This window comes from Populus alba, chromosome 8 (assembly GCF_005239225.2).
Source record: "Populus alba chromosome 8, ASM523922v2, whole genome shotgun sequence".
Lineage (NCBI taxonomy): Eukaryota > Viridiplantae > Streptophyta > Magnoliopsida > Malpighiales > Salicaceae > Populus > Populus alba.
Window position 1 is genome coordinate 6,788,047 of NC_133291.1, and position 14,756 is coordinate 6,802,802.

Here is a 14,756-nt window from a genome sequence, read left to right on the forward strand (position 1 = left end):
GACCCAGTTTTTACTCTTAAGATTTCAAAGGCATGTGAGTAATATTTAAGAATTATATAATAATTAATCTCTTTTAATTCGTAATTAAAGATACAATGCAAATGAAATTCCCGAACTAATATTTTTTTTTTTTTTTTTTTGAGATGCGAACTTCCAGTTTTTAGATATACATTACTATTATCTCTTATTAATTGTTTTGGTCAAATTAATAATAAGAAAAGATTGAGAGTAATGATATTTTTCATGATACCTATTCTTGAAACAGAAAACGATATTTATTTCTCATGTGATGAAATGTAGTTTTTTAAAATATTTTTATTTTTTTTTAGATTTTATTTTTATTTTTTATATTAACAAATCAAAACCATCAGATAACATTAAAAAAAATAGGTATTTTTTCAAGCTAAGCTAAACACTTTGAAAACACAATTAAACACTTTCAGATTATCAAAAATTTCCTTTATGCCACAATTATTCCACAACCCCTCGCTCTATTGCTCATCCTTGCCAGTATCAATTTGAACCCACTAAAACAAAGCGAAACCGTTAACCCTCAACGAAAACTATTCCACTAATCGATAATCAGCGGAATCAAGGCCAACACAGGGTTTGATGGTGAAAATAATGAACGAGCATGAAAAGCTGTAATCTATCAAATTATTCTAATTTAAACTACAAAAGGAGCACTCAAATTTTTTTTATAGCATTATACTCGCCGGTATAGGGCTTTTTCCCCACCCACAGCAAAACATCAGCCCTTCAAAAAATGAGAATAGTCTCTTGGTTGGGATCGTCAGCGGACAGGATTAGAAAAGAAAATGACGACAAAATACACAAAGAACCCAGCAAGCAGAATCCCTCCGTATGTACAAGTCTGCGACGAATGTACAGGACATTTGAACTCCATGTCACAGCATCTCATTCTCTCTCTCTCTCTCTCTCTCTAGTCAAATATTCAAGATAGCTGCATTATGGACTGTAAAATTAAAACTTAACCCACTGAAATAATCAAATTAAAGCATATATACAGTTTGGAGGAGAATAACCAATGACAAATAATCATCTAATGGAGGGTTAAATAAGTCAAAGCTAACTTGCTGATGGGTGAAGAGAGCGCTTTGAAGAACTTCCGAACTGTTCAAATGTGCTTCTTGTAACCGGTGATCATACAACAAAGAAGACAGATCTACAAGCTGTTCCTCAAGGCGCTGTTTTTTAACCAAAAATAAAATCAACTGAACAATTCTGCGAGTATGAATTCCAAGGCGCTATTCTAGACACGGTTGACTTACATCTAGGTACTTCTCCAACCGTTCAGCTAATTCATGCGGGAAAGGTTCTGGCAAGTTCGTTGTCTTTTGGTAGAACTTCTCCAACCATAGTTTGGTTGTTGTCTTGTTCTTGCCTTTGACAGGTTCACCAGGGGGGCTTTTAGATACTCTGTAGCAATTGTCCTGAGATTCACAGCCATAAAGATAATTCAACAATTGCAGTTTACACACATCCAACTCGACTGGAACTAGTAATCTGCAGCTAAAATAAAATCTTGTAAGTACTTGCTAATGAACTTTTTCTATGATTTTTAATGGATTTTCATATGCCAGAAATAGGTTTTATGAACTTCATAGCTTACTATTTCAAGGTAACTGTATGCTGAAGCTGAACCAAGGATCTTAAAAATTTCATGAAAATATAACAAACAAGAAATGTAATAAAAGGATCGACTATTTTCTGCTTGCATCACCTCATACATGATTGATAGAAGTTCATGCGATATTGAGCATCAAATACACCAAAAAAGCAACATTTGGTTGTTAAATAAGAATTTCTTATTCGGTCTAAATCCTTAACCACAAAGTCCATTTAGCTATATTTGCATTTTTATACCAACCCAAAACTAAATCAAGGAAACTTCAGGCACAACCAATACTGTTCCACAAATGACTCTCTTACTTTGACACACGATAACATATTGATCGTGTTCAGTACCTGTCTGAACTCAACCACACTTGAGTTGCTCCTCCATTATATTGAGTCTCCCTTTTGTTTCCTCAAGTCTTCATCAGACAACTCTTTAAGTTTGCCATACATTGTCTAGGTCAATTTCCTTATTTCCAAGGTCCGTTCTCACCTGCAATCGAGGGCCAAACCAACGCACACATGATCATAAGGAAGTAAAGTTCACACCATTATGAATAATACCAACACAAAACCAACAAAACCGAAACTAGTAATGCTATAGCCTGGAAAAAAACATTATGAGAATTTGACTTCCAACCTCAAAATGGTTGTTTCTATATGCAAATTAGAAATCAAAATAAACTGATTTTCCCAGAAAAAGATAATTGAAATTGAAAACCATACCTTATCAAAATTTACAAGAAAGATTGCAATAGGAACAGGTTGGTCATTATCTTTGGCAGAGTACGAATACAGTTTGCGAAATACTGGCACTTCCCTTCCAAAATCGGTCTAAGCAAAAGAAAATACAGAATTCAGAATTTCCTGTTGAAACACACTCCACCTTACTACCCCAAAACAATGAACATTTTATATCCACAGCATCACTCACCTCTCATGCATTCCCAGCAGGAACCTTATTCTGTTTCGATGCCTTCTCAAGTGCAATCAGTTCTGGCTGCCCAGCCTATTGACAAAACAGCACAAATAAAAGCACAACTCGTGTCATTCATATCATGATTCAAAACGACGTGAAGTTTAATTATCTCATAAACACAAAATAAATAAATACAAGTTAACAGAAATGCAAGAATCTGTGTTTTTCACTTGAATTACGCTGTAGATATTTAAATTTTTAACTTAAACGAACAGACAATCCGCAATACTGGAATTGCGGACTATTTGGCTGCTGAAAATAAAAGACGCAGTTCATTGGAATTACAAACAATTACTACATGATTCAAAACGACGTGAAGTTTAGCTAAACGAGCACGAATGAATTATTGCGAATCTAAATTGTAATTGTAATTGTAATCTAATTGATGATTAAATATTGTAGTGATACCTCGGCGCGAGAGTGGAGCATGCGGCGGACGTCGGATAGGACGCTGCCACGGACATCGTGAAAAGCGCTATGGTGCCAGTGAGGGGGCCGGGGTCACCACGGATGGGTTGTGGTGCTGAGTGGGAGTGAGACAGGAGGAGAGTCAGTGTGAAATAAAGCAATAATAAAAAGCTTGAGATTGATTTCGTAGCCATGAATTTATGTTCGATAACTGTTAGATTTGAAGAAGAGGAATTAAAGGTGCATTTGATGGATACGTAGAGAAGAAAGGAATGCCGCTGAAGGCCAGCCAGGGACTCACACGGCCATGGAATTTGAATTTGGGTTGATTTTGGTAAATAAATAAGCTCTCGTGTTTCGAGGCATGTTGACATGTCGTTCAAAGGTTTTGATGACCCCATGGTATTTTCGATATTCTTGGATAGCTGCCTGCCCCTCTAGTCCCTACCATACCTTGTATAGAGATTCGGGTGTGTTTGATAAAAAGTTTAAATCATGTTTTTTAAAATTTTTAAATTTTTTTAATGTGTTATTATTAAAAATAATTTTTTAATAATAAAATAAATATTATTTTAATATATTTCTGGACAATTTTTTTTTTAACATTTATAACATTCACAAACATAATTTATAACATTTGATATATATTTTTGACATGCAAATAGATTATTGAAAAAAATGCAAAACGCATTTTAAGTAGAAATGAGCGTAATCAGGATAGCACGGACTTAGTTTTTTCAGACAAACTAAAATTTATTTGCCTGACAAACAACATTTTTACAAATTCTAAAGCTCTTAATTAAATCTTGGAATTCCCACTCAGGTACCGCGACCGCTTTGTCAGTGCAGCTCCGTGAGGATGCTTTTGCGGGTGTCCATGATAAGGCAGCAGAAATATGCCAACGGGTGATTAATTAGCGCTCCAAGGCGCTTCGGACGGAAACCGGCGGTGTTTGCACAGCGCTTTTGGATATAAGATCATGGTTCAAGAATAAAACAATTACAGTTATATCGTCATGAAAGTGTCGTCGAACCTTCTTGTCAATCTTCTGTAGATCTGAATATCTCATTTCCCTTTTTCTAGCCGCTTCTTGTAAGGCGGCCTTGACAAGCCTCTTGGCACTTCCCTGCAGTAAAACAAGCTCGTGAATGTTAACACAGATAAATTTAGAGCAAGAACTACATATACGAAGCATAAATTTAAGAATACAGTAAACCACCACTTAAATGCATCCTTCAAGTAAAAAAAAAAAACACATGAAGGGAAAAAAACATGAAGAATGAACCAAGAGCTAAACCTGGGTAGTCAAATGCAAGAATAGTCGCAGTGAGGCTGATAGCTTCACTGGTAATAATAAAAAAACTGTGAGACCTGTTGTGAGACAACTATATAAGTTTTGGATCATAGTGCATGATCTACATTTCTGTGCATGCATCCATATCCCAGCAATGCACGATCAAAGTAGATTTAAATGATACTTTGCAGTTCTCTTCTCTGTCAAAACTCAAATAGATCATGTTAAAAAACTCATCGATGATTATGACAAACATATCTACTAAATAAAATGCAGGGTAATGCTTCCATAGGTTTGCGTTTCAAACTATTCCGAGATATTTTGCTTTTACTATATACATCTTAGAGAAAAGGACATAGGTTTGCCTTCCAAACTCTTCCAAGAGTTTTTTATGAAATGACCAAGCAAGCAAGTTTTAAGCTAATACCAAGCAGCATATGAGTTCCAGAAAGAGGTCAAAACTTTATGGTCATTTTTTTCCTATTTAATAGAAGCACAAAGGCATGAAAGTAAATTCAATGTAGAAAGTATGACAACCAAATACACAAGGGAAAACTCTTACTGCACATGGATTACTGTGGACAATATCCACTACTTTTTCATTACTCAAGTGTTCCCAAAGACCATCAGATGCAAATACAAGGAACGAATCATTTGGATGGAGAGGATGTGAAATGATTGTTGGATTGGCACTCAAGATTGACTTGTCCATTGGTTCAGGAAGTCTGAACTTGGCATTAATTGGTTCCCTGTTGAATCGTGCATGTTTCATATACACGTCTCCTATGGATCTAGAAACCTGCATCAAATATAATCATGGATTTCATTATTTGAAATTAGAATTTGCAAAGGAACATGCCATGAATAATAAGAAGCAAGATGAAGATAATCCGATGCAAACCAAGATGTACTCCAAGGAGTTTCCATAACATACTTGACTTCAAAGTAATCTTCATCGATGCAAAGGCTAGATAAAGGATGTTCAAATTCTCTTTCATAATCAACATGCTTATTTTCTTAAACATGTCAGAAAATATAAATAACAAGCATCTAGCTTGAGATGTGGTGCATTTTATCCATCAAGCACAAAAGGGAATACCTATGGGGAAAAGGTGAATTTCAGGTTACCTAGAACAACGAAGATTATCTTCAATCAACTAATTTGCCCCTATACATGAACCCTTTCTCTGACCAATGACTATAAAACCATCTCAACTATATTTGAAGTCATATCTGCAAAAGACCTGGTTGTCAGAGCATGTGAATCGTGCTGGGGTTTGGTATAGGCTTATATGTTGTTCTTTCTCATCTCCAGTTAATGATTCTTGCAACTTGTAAATCTTCGACACAATTCTATAACTCAAACAAATTGTTTTAGAAATAATTGTATAGCAACGGGTAAATTTGGTTTTGCATTAACAGCCACAACAAAGTTGACGACTTCTTGAAAGAAGTCGGGACAGCTATTGTGAATACCAAATGATAAACAACCAAGAACCATAAAAATTCCAGCCCACCAAGTAGTTTCATAATTTATCACTCCTTGAGTACCAAAAAACACAAGAATACAAAAGCACCTAAGATGTGTTTTAATTTGAAATATTCTGAAGGTTAAATTGGGGTTTGAAATAACCTGAATAATCCCCTTCACTCTCCAAACTCCATGCTTAAGAACAACAATCTGGGGATCATTTGGATGTTCGTTCTTGAGTTCATGCCTGATGGCCTCAAGGTTTGCATTATGTTCAGTTGATAATTGTATTGCAGCAATACCTCCAGTGCTGCCGACTTTCTTGCCCAGGACAACACGGGAATCTCCCAGGTTTGCTACAAAGAGGGTCTGCTGATATATCACTCCAACTAAACAGCATGATCCAACTGTTGCCATTTGGGGACGAGTGCTCCATAACTCTGACACCAGATTGGTAAACCCTTCCTCTGTTGCACAGATAGCTCTTTGGATGGTCTCGCTTGTCACAACACCATGTGTCTCTGCTGAAATGGCTGCATAACCACAAAGCCTAAGAATGCCAACACAAGGCACAATACTTTTTTAAGATTAAACGACATTAAACCAAAAAAATATCAAAACATTTTACAAACAAAAATGATAAAAAAAGGAAGATATATGCCCTGTTTTTTCACTGGAATTCAAAGCCCCCGTCACCCTTAAGCAAAATCTAGTTTCTACCTAGAGCTAATGCATTTGTCCAGCACACATTTTAGAAGCACTAGCTTAGATTTTAATCTAAAAAAAGAGCTGTAGGGATTTTAGTTTTAAAAGCCAAAATGTTAAATTCCTAAACACTGCAAATAGTGCCTTGAAGAATCTGAAAACTTTTGAAGTGAGAAATTGCATTGGTTTTGGGTATCGATAGCAAAAACTAGGCAGTTGGCTGCTAAACACTAATCATTAAGCTTACATTTAATCATCCTGTTCCAAGTTTAAAACTGCAATTTAAAGGAAGAAAAAAAAATACTCCAAACTCATAAAAGCCAATCAGAAGCTTACACAGAAAGCAAAATCCGATTGAATATCACTTAATAGTTATCCATGAAATTGACAAGACAGATACAACCACAAAAGTGAACAGCTCCAAAAAACTGAATCACTTTCAGCAATTAAAAGCAAGCATTGCCAATAAGTACTGACCTCCCAGTCCATGACATTCACATGCAAAATCCCGTCTTTCAAATCCCAATAAATTTTCTTCACTATATTATACTCTGAAAAGAAGTAGCTCTCTATCATCCAATACAACTGTACAAAATAGCTTCTCATCTAAATTCACAAAAAAAATCCAGAGCAACGAAAGAAAATTACTCCCAGAACCTTTCAAAATCTCCAAAGCAAAAAGGCTGATTGTTTGAGAATCCCACAAAGGTTAGTGAGAAACGTGGCCAATTCGATGACATAAAAGGAACACGACAAAGTTTTTTTCTTTTAAGTAAAAATCATTTTTAGATATTTGATCAAAAATATTTAAAAAGAACAGACCTTGAAAGTGCCTGAACAAGTGATCACAGACAAAACGTGCAGCTTCAGGTCCACCGTGACCATCATAAACACCAACAAAAGTTCCAAAAGGTCCAGACTCAATCTGGCTTTGGTCTTCAATTACTTGATTAGCTTGAACAACAGCCATTGAAAATTCACCAGGCCAGTATCTTCCAACGTCTCTATACCAAAGCAAACCATCTTTCCCTTCTTTGCTAACACCGACAAATGACTCAAGCTTTGAATCACTGCTACTGCTACTTCTACCATGCCCAAATGGCTTAAGACATAACGAAAGCAGATTCATCAATGCCTGAAGCATCCCACATCTCTCAATCACACTAGCCCCTAAACCAAACCAAACCAAACCAATCTCCTCTCCCTCCCACTTAATCTTTCTCGATGTTTTTCAGTGCGGTTTTTTGATATAATGATCTAAATTTAATGGCGGTGATGGTGAGAGTGGAAGGATGTGCTCGGTTGTGGAGGAACAGAAAAAAGGTAATTCCTTTGTAGGGGAGGGGAGGGGATGGTTTTGGTGGGTGTTGTTCTCAATGTCTCTTGTTTGTATGCATGTGAAAAGAAAGAGGCTTTAGGATGGGTCCAAATCATAAGTATTCGTTTTTCACTTTGGCTTGGGACATTTTTCCTTGCTGACAAAACTTTTGGATATCCTATAAAACCCGGTTTAGACGCAATGAGCTATAGAATATTTTTTTTTTAATTTTAATTAATCCAGTAAAGTGATAGAATATATTGGTGAAGCAAAGATAACTGGGCATTAATCTCGCCAGTCGCCACTCAGCAAGACACAGGGACCTTTGCCTCTGCTCCTACCGAACGGGGAAATCGTAGCCAATCTCAAACGAGAGGAGTTTTGTAACCAGCAATTTCTCAACTAGAATCTGGGACATGTTCGACAATATTGATTTTCTAACCTTAGATCGAGGGAAAAGTGTGTTTTCACGGTTAAAGCATCTTTGAAAATGTAACAAATCTTTTGTCTAAAGTGTTAAGTATTAGTGATCAACTGGGTGAATTGATATAAGTTGCCACCTCTCCTCCTCCGGTAGTTGAGAATATTTTAGATGTGCAAAAACATTTCGGGAGTTGACAGTTCTATGTTCGGATGGAGACAGCCACCATGTTGCCAAAAGAGAATTGAAAGCAACACTTCCGATAGGCCAGTTAACAATTACAAAATAATTAAAGGAGGAGTTTTATACTATTAATTTTGAAGTAGTGTTTTTTTTATTTATCATTTATTTTTAAATTTAATTTTTTATTGGTTTATCTTATTTTCATTATATTGATTGAAATTTAACTAGTTAAACTAGTTGACTTGAGTTTTTTCTTAATTAATTTTTATTTTATTATTTAATATTAAGTTAATTAAAAAAAACTATAGGATAAGGGGTTTTTATCTCCTCATATAACATTATTTACTAGAATAATATTTTTTTTTTTATTTTTTTTTAATATATATATTTTTTCAATTTAATTTTTATTTTTGTTAATATATTTTTTTTTTTCAATTTTATTTTTATTCTTTAACATTATTGACGATTATATTTTATATTTTTTAATTTATATTTTATGAGGTTATTTTAGATTCATAATTTAGAGTTTGGATTAGTAAGTTAACTTTATTGACTCGACGTTTTATTTTTCTTCTTTTAATTAATTTTTTTAATTTCATTATTTAATTTTAGATTAATTGAAAATTAAGTTTTGTAATTTATTTTGATATATTTTTTATGATGTTATTCTTATCTCATGGCTTGGATCATAAGTTTGGTGAATTAACCATTGTTAATTCAATTTATTTTTGATATCTTTTCTTATCAATTTTTTTTTTATACTTTTATCTTCAAATATTGAGTTGGTTGAAAATTAAACTTTATAGTTTTTTTTAAAAAAACTTTTCTTTCTATCATGTTATCCTAATTTCATGACTAGAGACACGGGTTTTGTGAGTTAACCTGAATTGACTCGGATTATTTTTTTGGTTATTTTTTTTTTTAGTTTTATCCTTCAATGTTAGGTTTATTGAAAATTAAGTTTTTTATTTATTTTTAATTTGATTTATATGGGGTTATCATAATCTTATTACTTGATATATAGATTAACAAGTTAATTCAAATTGACTTAAATTGATCCAATATATTTTTATCTTAATTTTTATTAAAAACAATCTCATTTTAAATATTTAATTTGACTTGATTTGTGTTTTTACCGGTCATTTAAGTTATTTTTAGATTCATCAAGGTAATTAAATCATATTAGATTGATTTTCACATTATTTTTTTCTATTAAAAAAACATTAGCAATACAGATATCTATTTTTATATATTCCAAAAAAAAATCATCATAATCACAACTTAGCACGGCAGAATAACCTAGTTCTTGCTATAAATTTTTTTATATTATATGTATTATTATTCGTTATGTTGAAAGACCTGGACCTATATGCTGGAAGGCAACGTTACAATGAAAGTGATCCATGCTTTTCCAGAATTGTAGACATTACTTGCGTGGTTTCCTGTGCTTAAAATGTAAAGATTGTTACAGTACACATCATGCTGGTTTCCATTTTTATGAAATTTCGAGCATGAACCGCTTCTTTTCCTAGTTTGTTTTTCTTTTTCTTTTTTTTTTTTTTAAAAAAAACCTGCTTCTTATTAGATGTTGGGAATTTATTCAGGGATACAATCGCAGTAAGTACACATTGACACAAATTAAGGAGAACAATGGAACGTGGTGCCCATGTGGGCAGCGGCCCACTCCACTTTTAGAATATTTTTATTTTTTTGTTTTAAATATATTTTAAAAAAATTAGATTTTTTTAAAATTAATATATTTTTTTGTGTTTTTAAACTATTTTGATATATTGCTATTAAAAAAAAAATTTAAATTTTTTTTTAAAAAATATTATTTTAATATATTTTTAAATAATTTCAAGCAGTTTCAGGTTTTGTGGAATATCAACCTTCATTTTAGCATTTTTAAAAAATTCAAAAGTTTTTTTTATTAAAATTTAATATAATTTTATATTTTTTGAATTATTTTAATGTACTGATATTAAAAATAATTTTTTAAAATTAAAAAAATAATTTAAAAAATAATCAATACCACACAATGTGTAAACACGTTATTCCTCATCTGATCTCCAATTCACGCCTAGAAGAGCTTGACCCGGCAAAGAGCCCATTCCTCATAGGGGCAACACAAATTTGTGTTTCAGTTGTGTAACTCAGTAGGGGCCGGTTTAGCACGGAATTGGCGGCAGGTTTTCCTTCTCCAGTTGTCATCATGCGGCGCGTGAGGGGACATTGCAGACAAAGTTATGCTCCTCCGATGTTGATGTCTCGTATTAGCCCATTTTGTACGAACTATAACTGCCTTCGCTTGTGCAGTAAGATTTGAGTAATTTAACGCTCTGGCCACACACATGCCTTCAAAGAGAAGGTTTGACGTTCAAAATTTGCCCGAGTTAATCTAACGAATCAGGAAGGTCAATAATCATCCTAATATGTACAGAGGCGAGCAAAGTCTGTGTTGCTAGGCCTCGGCAGTCCTTCGAACAACGAGAGATGGTCGCCCATGAGATGGGGCCTGTTTGGTGACAATTTGAGTAGCAGAAAAGGCAGCAGATTCAAAAGTAGAGGGAACATGAACCCAGGATTTTGGCATAGAACGAGGGTTTCTATCTTCTTTGTTTGTGGATCATTAATGGTTTTGGTTTTGGTTTTGCCTTGCTTACTAAAATATTACCAGTTAATAAATAGTAGGCATCTTGGTGACTTTTAATGGCAGCATGCACAGTAGCCATCATGGCGACTTATACTTTGCAGAGTTATATTTCTTTTTTGTTCAAATGATTTGAAATTCATTAAAAACAAAAAAAGGATGATGGGAGTTATAAGAGGTCATGGGCCGAATTTAACAGATGCGACCATTGCTGGCCCAACCTTAAAATCTTGGGCCAGGAGGAAAGAAATCAGCAATAGCAGGGATATGGAGTGCTCGGCGTGGTGCGTCGATATAGCCAGCCAGGATTTCATCACTGGCGGTTTGAGTAAATAGCTAGATGAGGTATGGGAGGGATGGTGTCCCGATTGGTCCGCATCACCCAGAATTTCCAGTGGGCCCGTTTTGATTGATAATTCAATGGGTCCACAATGGCCTGCCAATGCATCATCAGCCACGGGTATTGTTGCCACCCTGGGATCATCAGTTGACCTAATATGACGTGGAGTGCTGGTACAAGAAAAACAATTTAAAAAAACAAAAAAAATTCTAAAAAGTACAACCAGGCTGCCATACGTAATTCAAAAGCACACCGTCGCAGTTAAAAGTATCTATCCAGTATCCACTAGTGTTCCCTTCCTGCCTTGGCTTCATGGCTCCAGTACCTCTCACAAGCTACCGCGCCGTCCATGAAAGCTGCCCCCGTAATGACGTCGGGCATACTTCCCACCCCTCTATATACTTCGTTGGACTACCACTAATGGATTGAGGATAGAAGCATAACTTGGTTGTATGAATCCATATTAATTTCGACGTGGATAACTTAGATACCATTGAATCAAATCAACTCTATATAAATCCTATTAATAATAAACCTATATGCCGTGTAAAATATATGGAATAATATCATAGCCATGCTTTAATTTAATACATGATATTTGTATGTAATAGCATGGTGCTGTACCATGTATATATACATATATATATATACATATACACACACATACATACATATATATATGTGTGTGTGTGTGTGTGTGTGTGTGTGTGGTTAGTTAGTCTCCTTCGAGATTATCTACGGTTTTATTTTCGAAATAAATATCTATTGTCCTGTGGGGCAAAAAAAAATCACATAATTACAGCAATTAGTAAGGCACCTGTTACAGGTGGGTAGGGTATGGATTCCTAATTGCATGTAACTTATGGTTTACAGATTACAAATTTAATTTTTTAAATTTTGTTAGATCCAAACAAATAGAATATATAAGATAAATTAAATTTGTCATGAAAGTTATAGATATTTACAAGTTGGATTTGTATTGCTAATTTTTACAAGTTTATATTTAAATGTAAACCTATACAATATGGACTATTAGTATCGTAACATATTCAATGTTGGTTCTAATTTTTATATTTTTCATCATCATTAAATTTTAGTTGAGAAAGAGATAAAAAAAAAATTACTATCTTAAAAAAATATATTATAAATTTTAAAGTTAAAATATTTATAATTAAAATAAAAATATATATTCTATTCATAATATTGAATTAGGCATATAAATTAGGTCGGCTCAATTAGGGTTTCAAGAATTTTAGTTTACCACCCAACTTGCGATGTTCATGTTCTAGATTTTTTATTTATTGTTATTTATAATATCTACAGTATCCTAACTTTAACAAATTAATCTGATAAAATAATATAAGCCAATTCATCGAATCTTCTCTCTCCTTGCCCCCCTTCCAAATTCAAAATAAATATTAAATAGGCGTGATTTTAGGCCCACGTTATACCGTTTGAACGTGTAAAGTCATTTCTTTACGCGTTAATACGAGTTAATATTACTCCAATCCCCATAGTTTATTCAACCTAATTAATTAATCCCTACACTGTAAACAACAATTAACTAGTCCCTTGATTACTATCCTTAAATTAATATTTTTTTATACCGTAATTTCCTTATGTGATAATTACATTTGACCATATAAAGTATCTCTTTTTTATTGTTTCTATTTTCTAACAAAGGAAAAAAAGCGAATAAATTGGAAAGATACGTAGATATGGTTAAAAAAATACTTAGATTATAAATGGATCAAGAGAAATATGAGATCGTAAATATATTTTTTTATCCTTTTGATTTTACAGTAAGAAATATCTCTAGATTAACTTGTAAATCGATTAAAATCAGTTTTTTTTCTATAAATAATTTAAGAAACGTATTCCTGTATTGATTGTATTTTTAAAAGTTAAATCCAGTGTACTGAAAAAGAGCTAGGGCCAGAGCAAATATTTTGTGATTGAAACCACACAAACTAATTTAATATTTTTGAAACATTTTAATATATTAATATCAGAAATAAAATTTATTTAATAATAATACAATATTATTTTAATACATCTTAAAAAAAAAACATTTTGACCTAAATATATCCAAAGTCTGGAGCCCTCAAACCGACTTATCAAGCCTTTGCCATTTTAAACCAATCAAAATGCACCGTACGGTAAATGGATAAAGCAAATGAGAGGACGAATATTCTCTTTATCACAAACTCAAGATAATATACACTCTTTATTGACCTTCCTCTTTGATTGCGGTCCTGGGCCCAAGATTTGCCGAGGATTTTCTTGACCCGCATAATAAGTCGAATATTTTATAGCTGGTGATCGTGCTTCAATACGGTAACTATAGGATTATGATCATAACGACCTATAGATCGAAAAATCAATGTCTGATTAACCTCAAATTAATGGCTGTGATTGGGCAGCACACCAACCACAGATGTTAATTATCCTCTAATATCCGTCACATGCTAGTTCAGCTCTCTAGAAGAGACTAGTCAACTTTGTTGCATATTGATTCAACCCGTAAAAAAGCCAGGGTTTGAGTTTCGAGATTTATGGAAACTCCACATCCCATGGCTTATGAGGTATTCGGTATTGTTTTTTATTTTTTGCTTTTGTTTTTATGCAACTAAGAACCTAGAAATTGATTATTACTTGTATTTTTTTAAGAAACGGTTTATTTTTCAAAAAAGGCACATGAAAGGAAATTAAACAAATTATATTTAATTTAAGAAATATAAAAATATATTTTTAGTTGAAATACAAAACTAATAATAACAAGAAATTGTGATATTATGGTGGTAGTGTGATAGTTGTGACGATCACGATGACAATACATGACAATGAATGTTATTTTAACCGTCAGTATAATTATAATAATAAAAATAAAAAATCAATAATGATTGTTAGTTTATTAATAATCAATAACACTTATAGCAAATGATGCTGATATAATAAAATAAAATATAATAAAATAAGATGATTTCTTTTAAAATACATCTGTAAATATTATAGAATGAATAATAATAATAATGATAATAAAAAAAAAAATGACAATGAAGACGAGCATTGTGATATGTTAATGGTATTATGATAGTGGAAATGATTATTATTATTATTATTATAAATAGTACTAGGATATGTTAATGGTAGTGTGGTGGTATGATGGTGAAAATATCTATAAAAAACAAAAGTATTTTTTTTTGTTGTTTTTTTAAATATTTTTATTTTTTGATTTTTTTACAGAAAAGATAAATGTAACAATATTTCAACCAAACGGGTTCAATGTTTTATTTTTTTTACAAAAAAAACTTATGATAACACCAAAAAAATATGAAGGTACGCTTT

General features: G+C 32.9%; 1 protein-coding gene and 1 long non-coding RNA gene across 8 annotated transcripts; both read right to left on the bottom strand.

Annotated features, from left to right (window-relative positions):
- Window positions 1-273: 273 nt before the first annotated feature.
- Window positions 274-3,361, bottom strand: LOC118062549 (uncharacterized). Of its 7 annotated transcripts, none has more exons than XR_012170472.1 (7): window positions 3,026-3,358; window positions 2,573-2,647; window positions 2,365-2,472; window positions 1,990-2,131; window positions 1,293-1,454; window positions 1,095-1,208; window positions 276-964 (listed from the first exon to the last, which is right to left on the bottom strand). It is a non-coding gene; the product is annotated as an uncharacterized lncRNA (long non-coding RNA). The 7 variants fall into 7 exon arrangements; XR_012170473.1 differs by having other exon boundaries at window positions 276-976; XR_012170471.1 differs by having other exon boundaries at window positions 274-976; window positions 1,095-1,454; window positions 3,026-3,360.
- A 421-nt stretch (window positions 3,362-3,782) lies between these two features.
- Window positions 3,783-7,905, bottom strand: LOC118062501 (probable protein phosphatase 2C 42). The gene is made up of 4 exons (XM_035076278.2): window positions 7,319-7,905; window positions 5,954-6,324; window positions 4,883-5,119; window positions 3,783-4,152 (listed from the first exon to the last, which is right to left on the bottom strand). The coding sequence occupies exons 1-4, from the start codon at window positions 7,638-7,640 to the stop codon at window positions 3,940-3,942; spliced, it is 1,143 nt and encodes a 380-aa protein (XP_034932169.1). The 5' UTR covers window positions 7,641-7,905; the 3' UTR covers window positions 3,783-3,939.
- Window positions 7,906-14,756: the final 6,851 nt, after the last annotated feature.

What these genes read in the sequence shown, in the direction of transcription:
- LOC118062501 (XM_035076278.2), bottom strand. Translation starts at nt 7,640, where the DNA reads ATGCTTCAGGCATTGATGAATCTGCTTTCGTTATGTCTTAAGCCATTT. An exon ending in GAGTGAAGGGGATTATTCAG is followed by an intron (nt 5,120 to 5,953) that starts GTTATTTCAAAC and finishes TATTTGATGCAG; the next exon opens with GTTTCTAGATCCATAGGAGA. An exon ending in TCCACAGTAATCCATGTGCA is followed by an intron (nt 4,153 to 4,882) that starts GTAAGAGTTTTC and finishes GTTTTACTGCAG; the next exon opens with GGAAGTGCCAAGAGGCTTGT.